The sequence below is a fragment of the Macaca mulatta genome, chromosome 9 (genome assembly GCF_049350105.2).
Source record: "Macaca mulatta isolate MMU2019108-1 chromosome 9, T2T-MMU8v2.0, whole genome shotgun sequence".
NCBI classification, from domain to species: domain Eukaryota; kingdom Metazoa; phylum Chordata; class Mammalia; order Primates; family Cercopithecidae; genus Macaca; species Macaca mulatta.
Window position 1 is genome coordinate 36,787,631 of NC_133414.1, and position 13,037 is coordinate 36,800,667.

Consider the following 13,037-nt stretch of genomic DNA (forward strand, 5'->3'; position numbering starts at 1 on the left):
ATATTGTATGGAGATGTTTTGCAGTTGCAGGTGGGATATGGTTTCCTCATTGAGCCAGTTAAAAGTATTTCATGGAATGGCCATGCAGCTGTGGTCTTTGTGAACTGTTTCTTGGTTTGTCAGGTGTGTCCATGTTTATGAATATAAATCTGGATCATTTTATATTTATAGCATACTAGAGGTTCTAATATATGTGTCTCTGAAAAGTAGGGTAAATATGTTAAAGATAGTGGCAAAAAAGGGGGTGGAAAATGAAGTAATTGCCCATGGAAGAAATTTTGGATGGTTAAAATGAGGATGCAGAGAAGGCAGAGGTGAATTGTCAACACTTGCCACTAAGTGATACTAAGCAGCTTCTCGGATGCTTGTCATTTGATGGAAAAAAGGATTTAAGAGTAAGCGTTCTCAGACTGTAAGAAACAAAGTTGACAATCTCAAGGGGAAAGAGTGTGGCCAGGTCAGGGCCTCTATCTTATGAAGTTAGTTGGGGTATGAGACTAGGAAGGGGGCGATTCTTTAAAGAATTTAAACACACACACACACACATATACGCACATATATATATATATATATATTTTTTTTTTTTTTTTTTTTTTTTTTTTGAGATGGAGTTTCACTCTGTTGCCCAGGCTGGAGTGCAGTGGCCAGATCTCGGCTCACTGCAAGCTCCGCCTCCCGGGTTTATGCCATTCTCCTGCCTCAGCCTCCTGAGTAGCTGGGACTACAGGCGCCTGCCACCTCGCCCGGCTAGTTTTTTTTGTGTGTGTGTTTTTAGTAGAGACGGGGTTTCACCATGTTAGCCAGGATGGTCTCGATCTCCTGACCTCGTGATCCTCCCGTCTTGGCCTCCCAAAGTGCTAGGATTACAGGTGTGAGCCACCGCGCCTGGCCATATTTTTTTTTTAAAGGTGGACTTACACTGTGTTAATTTTCTACTGATGCCATAACAAATTACCACAGAGTTAGTGGCGTAAACAACACACATTTACTATTGTATAGTGCTGTAGGTTGGAGGTCTGACACAGGACTCGGTGGGCAGAAATCAGGCTTTCAGTAGGCTGTGTTTCCTGTTGTGGGCTCTTGGGGAGAATCTATTTTCTTGCCTTTTCCTTGCTGCTAGAAGTTTCTCACATTCCTTGGCTTCAGGCCCTTCCTCCATCTTTAAAGCCAGCAGTGGTAGATGGAGTTCTTCTCCCATCTTCTCTCTCTGGCTCTCCTGCCTCCCTTTTTAGGATCGTTGTGATTATGTTGGGTCCACCTGGAAAATCTGGGCTCATCTCTCTACCTTGAAACCAACAGATAGCAGCTTTAATTCCATCTGCAGCCTTAATTCCCTTTTGCTATATGAGGTAATGTATTCACAGGTTATGGGGAAATGTTCTAAGTATTGAGTCATCTTGTTTGAATTTTGTTAGGGTACTGAAGTTCAGGGAAACTGTTCTCTCCAGAAGTCATCTGAGGCTTGTTAAGTATAGGGAAGTCTTAGTTTTTGCTGCTTCACAGATGTAATAAATATTGCAGACCTCACTCACAGAGGGTCTAACCTTGGGATTCTTTCTCTCAGCACAGAGAGAAATTGTGTCTATAGGTGAAGCAGGTTCTTATCATCAGGAAGGGAGAAGAGGTGAAGGCGTGATGACCTGACAGGTGTGCAGTGAGGAGCTCAGCAGAAGCAAGAGGAAAAGAAGACACACTGAGGTGGAAAGTAAAAGAGGGTGAGAACAGAGTGGTGGGCATTGTGGCTTGAGAGCCCCAGGCACCAGTGGAAGACACCGAAAGGAGGACTGCTCATATCTGGGGTGGGCTGGGTGCAGTAAAGCCATTCCCTGTACTGTGCCTTGGAAACTCTGAGGGGTCGTGGCTCAGACACTCTGTCTCTAAGCCTGAGCTTCTGTAGCACATGATGACCTCACAAGGAAGGGGACTTTTATCTCAGCAGCCCACAACCTGGCACAGCAGTTATTAAACTTTTTGGTCACAGGACACCATGTATAGTGTTAAAAAGTATTGAGACTCTCATACATTGCTGGTATAAAATGGTATAGCCACTGAGGAAAACAGTTTGATAGTTCGTCAAAAAGTTAAACATGAAGTTACCATATGACTCAGCAGTGCCACTCTTAGGTGTATGCCAAAGATAACTGAAAACATGTTTATACAAAAATGTATACACAAATGTACACAGCATTATTCGTGATAGCCAAAAGGTGAAGACAACTCAAATGTCTATCAGTGGATGAATGGATAAACAAAATGTGGTATATACATACAATGGGATACAGGTTGAACATCCCTAATCTGAAAATCCAAAATCAGAAATGCTCCAAAATCTAAAACTTTGAGTGCCAACATGATGCTCAAAGGAGACGCTCATTGAAGCATTTCAGATTTTGGATTTTCGTATTAGGGATGGCCAGCTGATAAGCATATAATGCACATGTTCCCAAATATGAAAAAACCTTTAATCTGGAACATTTCTGGTCCTAAGCATTTCAGATGAGGGATGCTCAGCCTGTATTATTTAGCCGTTAAAAGGAGGGAAGTAGTGATAACCTGGTACAACATGGGTGAACCTTTAAAACATTATAGTAAGTGAAAGAAGCCAGTCATAAAAAGCCACATATATTACGATTTCACTTATATGAAATGTCCAGAACAGGGAAATCTAATAGAGACAGGAAGTAGGTTAGTAGTTGCCAGAGATGGGGGGAGAAGAGGATGGGAGTGACTGCTAAAGGGTTTGGGGTTTCTTTTTAGGGTAATGAAAATGTTTTGGAATTACGTAGCAGTGATGATTGTACAACTTTGTGAATGTACTAAAACACCACTGAATTGTACAGTTAGGCACCACATGATGTTTTGGTCAAGGATTGACTGCTTATGCATTGGTGGTCCCGTAAGATTATAGTGGAACTGAGAAATTTCTATCACCAAGTGTTGCCGTAATATCGTAGTATAATTACTTTTTTAAAAATATGTATATATTTAGTGTAGCCTAAGTGTACAGTGTTTATACAGTTGACAGTAGTGTACGGTAACGTCCTCGGCCTTCCCATTCACTCACCACTCACTCGCTGACTGACCTAGAGCAACTTCCAGTCCTGCAAGCTCCATGCATGATTGGTACCCTGTGTAGGTGTACCATTTTTAATCTTTTATACCAGATGTTTACTGTACCTTTTCTATGTTTAGATACACAAGTACTTAGCATTGTGTTACAATTGCCTATAGTATTCAGGGCATTAACATGTTGTACAGATTTGTAGCCTATGAACCACAGGCTGTCCCATATAACCAAGTGTGAAGTAGGCTATGACTGTCTAGGTTTGCGTAAGTACACTCTATGACGTTTGCACAGCAACAAAATTACCTAACAATACATTTCTCAGAGCATATCCCTGTCATTAAGCAAGCATGATTGTACATATTTAATTGGTGAATTTGATGGTGTGTGAATTACATCGCAGTAACAGAAATTGTAGAGAAGAATTTTTATGTCTGTAGAGAGTTATATTAGAAATTAAAACTTGTAATTAAAACGTACTAATTTTTAAAATAACATAAGGTAACCATTATATGTTAACATACATTTTTATTTAAAAAAATCCTCAAAACAAAAAATTAAGTGGGAAGAGTAGCATTACCTTACATTTCTTTTATATCTTTAATATCTGGTGAGTAGGAGGCAGCAAGAACCTCATATGTGCTTCTGTGTCAGTCTTTTGTGCTATGTTGCTTTGTGAAAGTATATGAAGAAAATTCAGCTTTACACAGATGTGATTGGAAAAGAAAGGAGTATTGTTTTACACACTTTTGAGATAACATGGATATTCTTTGACACTACCTCAAAACGTGACAAATGGTAGTTTGTTAAAGGCTAGTTGCACTGTGGAATCTGAAATCATTTATATTAAAGTTTATTGATCTGTCATACTTTAAATGGACCTTTTACCACATGCAAGATTTTGTGTCATCATGCTTTGTCATTTGGAAAAGTATTGGTTCACTAAGTTATGCAGATCTTCCAAATATTGACTCATTTCATTATTCTGTCTAAAATCACATTTGCTAATGTGATCCCTGACCTCCTCAGAAAAGTCTTCATTATTGGGAAGCTTTCAAGCTCATGGTGGTAGATACGAGTTTTCCAGAATTCTGACTTCTGTGTGATGAGAGCCTGTGTCTTTTTGGTTGGCTTTGGTGGGTATGATCTTGACTGTTTTACAATATAAAAGAAGAAACGATTTTTTGGGAGAATTTGTGAGAATAGAGTGCTGGTGCTAAGTTGTCTATATTGGGTGACTTCCTAGAAGAGGTTACTGGAGCCCTCTATGGTTGCTTCTTTGGCTAGGGTGGGGTGTATGTGTGTTGAGAAAAGTTAGGAGGGTTTTTCTATTTGAGCAGGGAGCTAGAAGGACAGTAGAAGAGCAGAGCTGAGTGTTGGACGAGGGAGATGGAGCCCAGGACGTGCCGGGGGAGTTAGAACACATGGGTCAGGATGGCTTGCAGAGTGCTGTTCCACATCCTGCCCCGTTCGATCCTTACCATGATCTTACTAGTTAGGCCCAGAGGGTGTTCTGTTACACTTCTTTAATAGGTAAGGGAAATGAGACTCAGAAATGGCAGTGGAATTGTCTAGAATTGTCTGGTTAGTTAGGAGTGGAATGGGCACCTGTCCTCAGCCTCTGCTTCCTAATGCATGCTGGTTTGTTTGCAGCTGCACTAGGCTTGCTTTATTGGTGAGAAACAGACAGAGGTTTCTCATGGTCAGAGTCAAGGGAGACATTGGTGGAGTTGATGCACCATGCATCTTTGGATGAAGGTCGAAAGGAGTATACAGGATCTTTTACTTTGGGAAATGCTATTGCCACTGTACAGAGGTGGGATGGACCCACACAACGTTTGGTTCACATATCAGCCTGATGAGACCTCACGATGCACCCAGAGAGTAAGAAAAGGTTAAGTATTGACATGGTAAAGCTTTTGGGGGAGAGCAGGCAGACTCTTGGGTCCAAAAGTGTCTTGAGAGAGCAGGGAAAGGAGACTGGCTTGGCTCTTGCATGATTAGGGGTTGGGGTTGGTCGAGAGCTTCCTTCCTTGCCCCCCTGGACCTGGATGGTTTGAACTTCCTGCCAGTGCCAAAGGAGGGGGCCCCAGGCTTTCTTATCAGCTTGCCTAGATGGGGGTAGAAGGGGAAGGTGGGGAGTGGTAGGGCCTGAAAACTGTTAGCAGTCAAATGTCAGAAATGGAGCCAGACTCTGTATTACAGGAAATGACATCTTCTCTCAAGGAATCTAGCAAGTAGCAATTTGATTCTAAGTTCAAGACTTAGAACCAGCAAAGGGAGTGACTGAGTGAGCTACTGGCAGAACTTGTTGACTTAGCTGAAGTCTGCATGATCACAGCTCTGCATATCCTGGAACTCCACATTTCCTCCTGGTGACGAAGTGATGTGTTTCAGCTGATTTAGAATGTTGGCCTGTTGGGAACAAAGCGAAGCTTGTGGGAGAAGAAGATAATGTGGTGTAGGAAGGCTCTGAATGCAGGGATGTGGCTTTCTTTTACCGAGAATTCTCTCTTGCTTACCGTTGCCTTTATCTGCCCCCCACCCCTTCTTTCCTTTTACCCTGAGAGTTGTTGGGAGGAAGCTTAGCTGGGCCAACAGATGATGGAACCATCTGTTGGAGGCTTTGAAATCCCATTTTACCACACAAGGAGAAGCATAGCCGTCTTCTCCAGGAATTTTAGTACTCATCAGTCCTAGGCTGTCATATGAAGCAGTCTACACAGCACAGTAAAAAAATGCGGACTAGTCAATAGTTTGTATGGGAGGACTACTTTGTGATTCGAATGTTTGTACTTGGAACACTGTCCCAGATATTGCTTAGGTTATACTTGGAAGATGTTTTGGAAGCAAGTAGGACTTGAACTCCAACAGATACTGGGTTGAGGAGGCTGCCAGGCACCAGTCTTAGATCTCCGAGGGCTTGGATCTGGAAGTGCTGGTCCCATTTTGGTTTGTATTTTGTAATGAATGCTTGGAGTCAGCTCAGCGTCCAATAATTGAAGCATTGATGTGTGAAACATTGATTATGCAGTGATCACTTGAGGAGGTGACTGGTGGTCACAGCTTATTTCTCTAATGTCTTTCCCTTTCTCTCCCACTCCTCATTTCCACCTGGGAATCCTCTCCTTCCAGTCTGGAATATATGAGAGAGTTTTAGAGCCCAAAGAGGCCTTGGAGGTGATTATTTCTCTTATGTGTTATATTTAAGGAACTTGATAATAACTAACTTCAAACATTTATTTCAAAATGTTTCAAAACTATACAGAATTAAAGAGAATAGTGTGATGAGTATATATCACCCAGATTTAGTAATTTTAAGATATTGCCTAGGTACAACTATCCACATACAGAGCACTTCACATGCTTTACTTTTATAACCTCCCAACAGCCTCTTGCGGGTAGATACAAATATATTTCCTCTCTTGAAGATGAGAAAACTGACAGGCCCAGAGAGATGAAGAACGTTGCCTGGGGTCTCCCAGTCTGCAGCCAGCCGCCTATGACTTCACCCTCTCTGCCGCACTGCCTGAAGAACTTTTAAAGTTTGCCTGACATACACGGTCAGCTGAGGTCCGGCTAGAAGTGGAACCAAGAGATCTCACTCCTTCACTGTTTCTTTCATTGTGATTTTCTGTGACTTTTCTCTTTCTGTTACTCTTTTGCAACTGACTTTCTGGGCTTAAAGAGTCTCGGTACCATTTTAACTCTGATAGGCAGACAGCAGCATCCTAAGTTTGGGGTGGTGGGGGTGGTCTGCTCCACTGCTGGTGATGAGGTGTGCATTGTCTATGGAGGATTTAATAACACTAATAAAAGCATCCAGAAGTATGCCTGTAAAGTCTAAATATCTAGAATTTGCCTGCAGTTCTAAACAATGTCGGTGATACTCTTTCCCTGAAAATCTTTTGTTGGTGTTCTAAATAATTGCTTTATTGAATTTTAATAATATATATATATATAAGCTTCAAATGAGTACTTCTGGAGTACTTAGCCTTTAATAGATACTGTAGGCCCAGCGCCATGGCTCATGCCTGTAACACCAGCACTTTGGGAGGCCGAGGCAGGTGGATCACCTGAGATCAAGAGTTTGAGACTAGCCTGGCCAACATGGTGAAACCCCGTCTCTACTAAAAATACAAAAAATTAGCTGGACATGGTGGCATGTGCCTATAATCCCAGCTACTGGAGGGGGTGGGCTGAGACAGGAGAATTGCTTGAACCCGGGAGGTGGAGGTTGCGGTGAGCCAAGATCGTACCACTGCACTCCAGCCTGGGTGACAGAGTGAGACTCTGTCTCAAAAAAAAAAAAAGATACTGTATGTAGCATGGAAGTTAAATCTGACACTCCTGATTATATAGTTAGCCCTGAACACATGGGGACTCAGCTGCTTGCATTCATTTCCAGAGTAACTTCTTAAGACTTTAGAATTGTTCAGAAAGCTTGCTTAGGACAGTCTTGTGTATTTAACCCTGTAGTATTACATGTATCTGCTTTTAAACAGTAGATTTGAAATAAATGATAGTGTTACTGATGACTATAATTGTCACTCTGTGTGATCACTTGGAGTTTTTGTCCAAGAGTCCTTAAAAATTAAAACAGTGAAACAGAATGCAAACCGTGAGGTGTAATATTTTTGCTTGGTAAGTACAAAAATAATATCTGTAAAATTAAAATTTATCACTTATCATTTAAGACAGTTGTATTAAAACTAAAGAACAAATCTAGAAAATAATAGTTAATGATTTTTACATAACTATTACTGAAAATAATTTTTTTTCATACATGGAGGGTGTGTTAAAAAATGATCCTTCCTAGGTGTCTATAATGTGTTAGATATGCCATTGTAGGCAGAAGGCTTTTTTCTATGATTCGTTTTTAAGTGAAGAGATTGAGAATCTTTCATACGTGCAACTGGAACTATTAGGATAGGAAGAAAGTTACACAGGGCATTACCTGTATTGAAGGATTACTTTGTGCCAGAAGTTGCTGGTGCTTGGTACAGCTTTATCTCACTTTGATATTTGTCAAGCTTCTCAGTCCTGTCTGCAGTGCTGACAGACTGTGTGTGTGACAGTGGCAAGAGTTCCTGCCGACTCCTTTGCTTGGAGCATGCAAAGGGGGCTTAATGCCTTCTCTTGGGAGGGGGCCATGGCGCCTTTGCAGTGGTAAGACCTCAGCCGGAGCCCTAGCTTCTCTACTGTTATCTCTAGCATCACGTAGAACAGTGCTTCTCCATTGATTTTGCCCCCAGGGCAGGTTTGGCAAAGTCTGAAGACATTTTAGTTGTCACCACTGGATGGGGGCTGCTATTAGCATCTTGTGGGTAAGGACATGACTCCTGCTAAGTGTCCTGTGGTACACAGGACAGCCCCTGTATCCCTCTGGTAAAGAATACCAGCCCCAGTCATCCAGTAGTGCTGAGCTTGAGACACTGACTTAGGGCAAGTTACTTAAACTTGTATGGCCTGCTTCCTTATTTCCTCAAAATGGGAAAAATAACAGCAATACTTTTCTCATAAGGTTGTTGTGAAAACTATGGGAGACAGATTCACAATAGCTTCAAAGACAATAAAATACCTAGGAATCCAACTTACAAGGGATGTAAAAGACCTCTTCAAGGAGAAATGTAAACCACTGCTCAGTGAAATAAAAGAGGACACAAACAAATGGAAGAACATACCATGCTCATAGCTAGAAAGAATCAGTGTCGTGAAAATGGCCATACTGCCCAAGGTAATTTATAGATTCAGCGCCATCCCCATGAAGCTACCAATGACTTTCTTCACAGAATTGGAAAAAACTGCTTTAAAGTTCATATGGAACCAAAAAAGACCCCGCAGTGCCAAGACAATCCTAAGCCAAAAGAACAAAGCTGGAGGCATGACGCTACCTGACTTCAAACTATACTACAAGGCTACAGTAACCAAAACAGCATGGTACTGTTACCAAAACAGAGATATAGCCCAATGGAACAGAACAGAGCCCTCAGAAATAATACCACACATCTACAGCCATCTGATTTTGACAAACCTGACAGAAACAAGAAATGGGGAAAGGATTCCCTATTTAATAAATGGTGCTGGGAAAATTGGCTAGCCATATGTAGAAAGCTGAAACTGAATCCTTTCCTTATTCCTTATACAAAAATTAATTCAAGATGGATTAGAGACTTAAATGTTAGACCTAAAACCATAGAAACCCTAGAAGAAAACCTAGGTAATACCATTCAGGACATAGGCATGGGCAAGGACTTCATGTCTAAAACACCAAAAGCAATGGCAACAAAAGCCAAAATTGACAAATGGGATATAATTAAACTAAAAAGCTTCTGCACAGCAAAAGAAACTACCATCAGAGTGAACAGTCATCCAACAGAGTGGGAGAAAATTTTTGCAATCTACTCATCTGACAAAGGGCTAATATCCAGAACCTACAAAGAACTCAAATTTACAAGAAAAAACCAAACAGCCCCATCAAAAAGTGGGCAAAGGATATGAACAGACACTTCTCAAAAGAAGAAATTTCATACAGCCAACAGACACATGAAAAAATGCTCATCATTACTCGCCATCAGAGAAATGCAAATCAAAACCACAATGAGATACCATCTCACACCAGTTAGAATGGCAATCATTAAAAAGTCAGGAAACAGCAGGTGCTGGAGAGGATGTGGAAAAATAGGAACACTTTTACACTGTTGGTGGGACTGTAAACTAGTTCAACCATTGTGGAAAACTGTGTGGCGATTCCTCAAGGATCTAGAAGTAGAAATACCATTTAACCCAGCCATCCCATTACTGGGTTTATACCCAAAGGATTATAAGTCATGCTGCTATAAAGACACATGCACACTTATGTTTATTGCAGCACTATTCACAATAGCAAAGACTTGGAATCAACCCAACTGTCCATCAGTGACAGACTGGATTAAGAAAATGTGGCACATATATACCATGGAATACTATGCAGCCATAAAAAAGGATGAGTTTGTGTCCTTTGTAGAGACATGGATGCAGCTGGAAACCATCATTCTCAGCAAACTATTGCAGGAACAGAAAACCGAACACCGCATGTTCTCACTTATAGGTGGGAATTGAACAATGAGAACTCTTGGACACGGGAAGGGGAACATCACACACTGGGGCCTATTGTGGGGAGGGCGGAGGGGGGAGGGGGGAGGGATAGCATTAGGAGATATACCTAATGTAAATGATGAGTTAATGGGTGCAGCACACCAACATGGCACATGTATACATATGTAACAAACCTGCAGGTTGTGCACATGTACCCTAGAACTTAAAGTATAATTTAAAAAACAAAGCAAAACAAAACAATAAAACTATGGGAGACAGTACATTTAAGAGCTCAGTAGTTATAATTGTTATTATTGTGATTAACTTAGTGAAAATAAAATCCAAAAGGTAGAAAAAACAAAAACAAAAACTGCTGCTGTGATATACCTAAGATCTGTAGAGTCAACATACTACACTCTTTGTATCCTTAGTACTACACAGTTGACCCTGAACACCTTAGATCTAAGCCACGTTAGTCCACTTATATGTGGATTGTTTTCAATTGAACATGGATCAAAAACGCAGTATTTGCAGGATGCAAAACCTGCATGACCAAGAACTGCCTTTTTCTGTATCTGTGGGTTCTACAGCTCCAACTGTGAGACTTGAGCATGCGCAGATTTTGGTGTTTGTCCAAATACCAGTCGCCTGCAGATAACCTAGGGGCAACTGTAAATGGATAACAGTGCTTAGAATAATGACCTTGAATCAATATTCAGTGTATGAAACTTAGTAAAGTGGGAAATTGAACTAGAAACATTTAGAAACATTTTCTTTTTTGATGGTGTTTTGCTGTTGCCCAGGCTGGAGTGCAGTGGCACAGTCTTGGCTCACTGCAACCTCCGCCTGCTAGGTTCAAGCAATTCTCCTGCCTTGGCCTCCCAAGTAGCTGGGATTACAGGTGCCCACCACCATGCTCAGCTAATTTTTGTATTTTTAGTAGAGACAGAGTTTCACCAATTGGCCAGGCTGGTCTCAAACTTCTGACCTCAGGTGATCTGCCCGCCTCGGCCTCCCAAAGTGTTGGGATTACAGGTGTGAGCCCTCGTGCCTGGCCTGAAACATTTTCAAAAGAAGAAAATATTTCTGGCCAAATGTTAGCTTGTCAATATTTTCTCAACTCTTCTGATCGTGTCACCTCATGTGCCTCTTAAGCTACCCGACCCCTCCCTTAAAGTTTTTGATAAAGGGATCGGGGAATCCTGTTTTAACATGATAGTCCTAGATGATTTTTAAGATCAAGCTAGATTGGGGACTGTTCTTTTAGGTAGAAAAAAGATTTATCAACTAATAAAGCAGGTTTCTTTCCTGAAGCACTTTATATGGTAAACGGTAAATTGTATTATGCATTGTGGGGAATGAGAGTAAAAAAAAAAATGTATGTATCAAGTAATATTTCCTAAACTTAACTATGGAATGTTCTGTTAAACACATTTTCTGATGATGTTTCACAGACAGCACACTGGGAAACAATTACAACTCCCTCACCATAAATTCTGATTAAAGGAGGGTTTCCTTCCCTTTCACATTTTAGCAGAATAGCTATGTAAACCCAAAAGTATTTGAGACAGATCGCATTCAGTTTAGAAGTTTATTTTGCCAAGATTAAGGACAATGACGGGGATTAAAGAAACATGGCATCACACAAGCAGTTTATAGTCTATGCTTTTCTCCAAAGATGATTTTGAGGGCATCAGTATTTAAAGGGGAAAAGCAGGCTGAAGGGGAAAGAGGGTAGGGTATTACTGAATCCACATGTTGCAAGAGGAAAGGAGCAGGTCGGGGAATAGTCAGTTACGTATTCCTCTGGAGCTCAGTAAATCAACACTTTACCTAGATAAGGTGAACAATAGAGTAGCAACCTGTGGAGATACTTAACGTTTATTCTGTAGCTATCTACTTAGGAACAAAAGGAAAAGCAGCTTTCAGCTTAATATTTTTCCTTTTGACATAGTGAGTTGGAGTCCCAAGTTTTTGTTTTCCTTTCACAGCTACTTGGCTTTCGAGTGGCCCTGCAGTGGAGGAGCGGGGTGAGTACACATCATGACTCACATAGGGTGAGTCCATCTGGGTCTGCACACTCATGTGTGCAGATGACTCCAGGCCAGTCCTGGGCACAGAGTTTGCCTGTCCTCCTGCCCCAGGGACAGGGTGCCTCTGAGACCCTTTCAGTTTAGGTTTGTGGGAAGAGCTTTCCTCAAAAAGTGCTTATGTGGGCTTCTGAGGCAGCAGGCCTGCCCTCTGAGAATTCTATTGGCTCCTCAAGTGATGCCTTGGTGGGGTTATCTAATTTCTGCCAGAAGGCCACACCCACGTTTGCCTCAGGAAGTTCCTGCCAGTGCTCAGGTGACTGATGAGTTCCTTTTGGGCACCACTTCAGCTAACGACAGTCATCTCTAGGAACTCAGATTAATGCACAACGTCAAATCCACAGCCTTTGTTCCCACCATATGGATTGAGTTTATCTGTATTTTATAGTGATTATGGCAGAAAGATAGTAGCAGAGATCCAGATACATGGCAGCTGTTGACAGATTGAGAATTGGTAGTGGCTCATAATCTGGTTACTTGTGTCTTTCATTATTGTAATTTGATACTGTTAAATCTCAAATATAGCAATATGTGAATTCAGATTATCTTACTCTTACTGTTTATTCTTTTTAGCCCTAATTTGTGAAAAGTGATTAGCCCAGAGCAGGGAGATGTGAGTGATCTCCCTCCCTCCCCATTTGCCAGCAACTGGATTGTTTGTACATTGTTTGTATTTCCAACTCCTGTGGTACTCCTGTACTAAATGGGTGACTCAGATAAATGAAGTTAGTTCAGTGATTGTGATCCTGTCATTCTGTGTGACCACTTTAGTTTTTATTTGTGTTTAAAATTAAAAACTAAACCTA

General features: G+C 41.3%; 1 protein-coding gene across 5 annotated transcripts in view; it reads left to right on the top strand.

The window, feature by feature from the left end:
• Nucleotides 1-13,037, top strand: part of CCNY (cyclin Y) — a 222,971-nt gene that overhangs the window by 39,057 nt on the left and 170,877 nt on the right. The window contains exon 2 of one of the 5 annotated variants that reach the window (XM_015146746.3): nucleotides 12,133-12,171. Within the exon in view, the coding sequence (XP_015002232.1) occupies nucleotides 12,133-12,171 (39 nt within the window). 5 annotated transcript variants of the gene reach the window in all.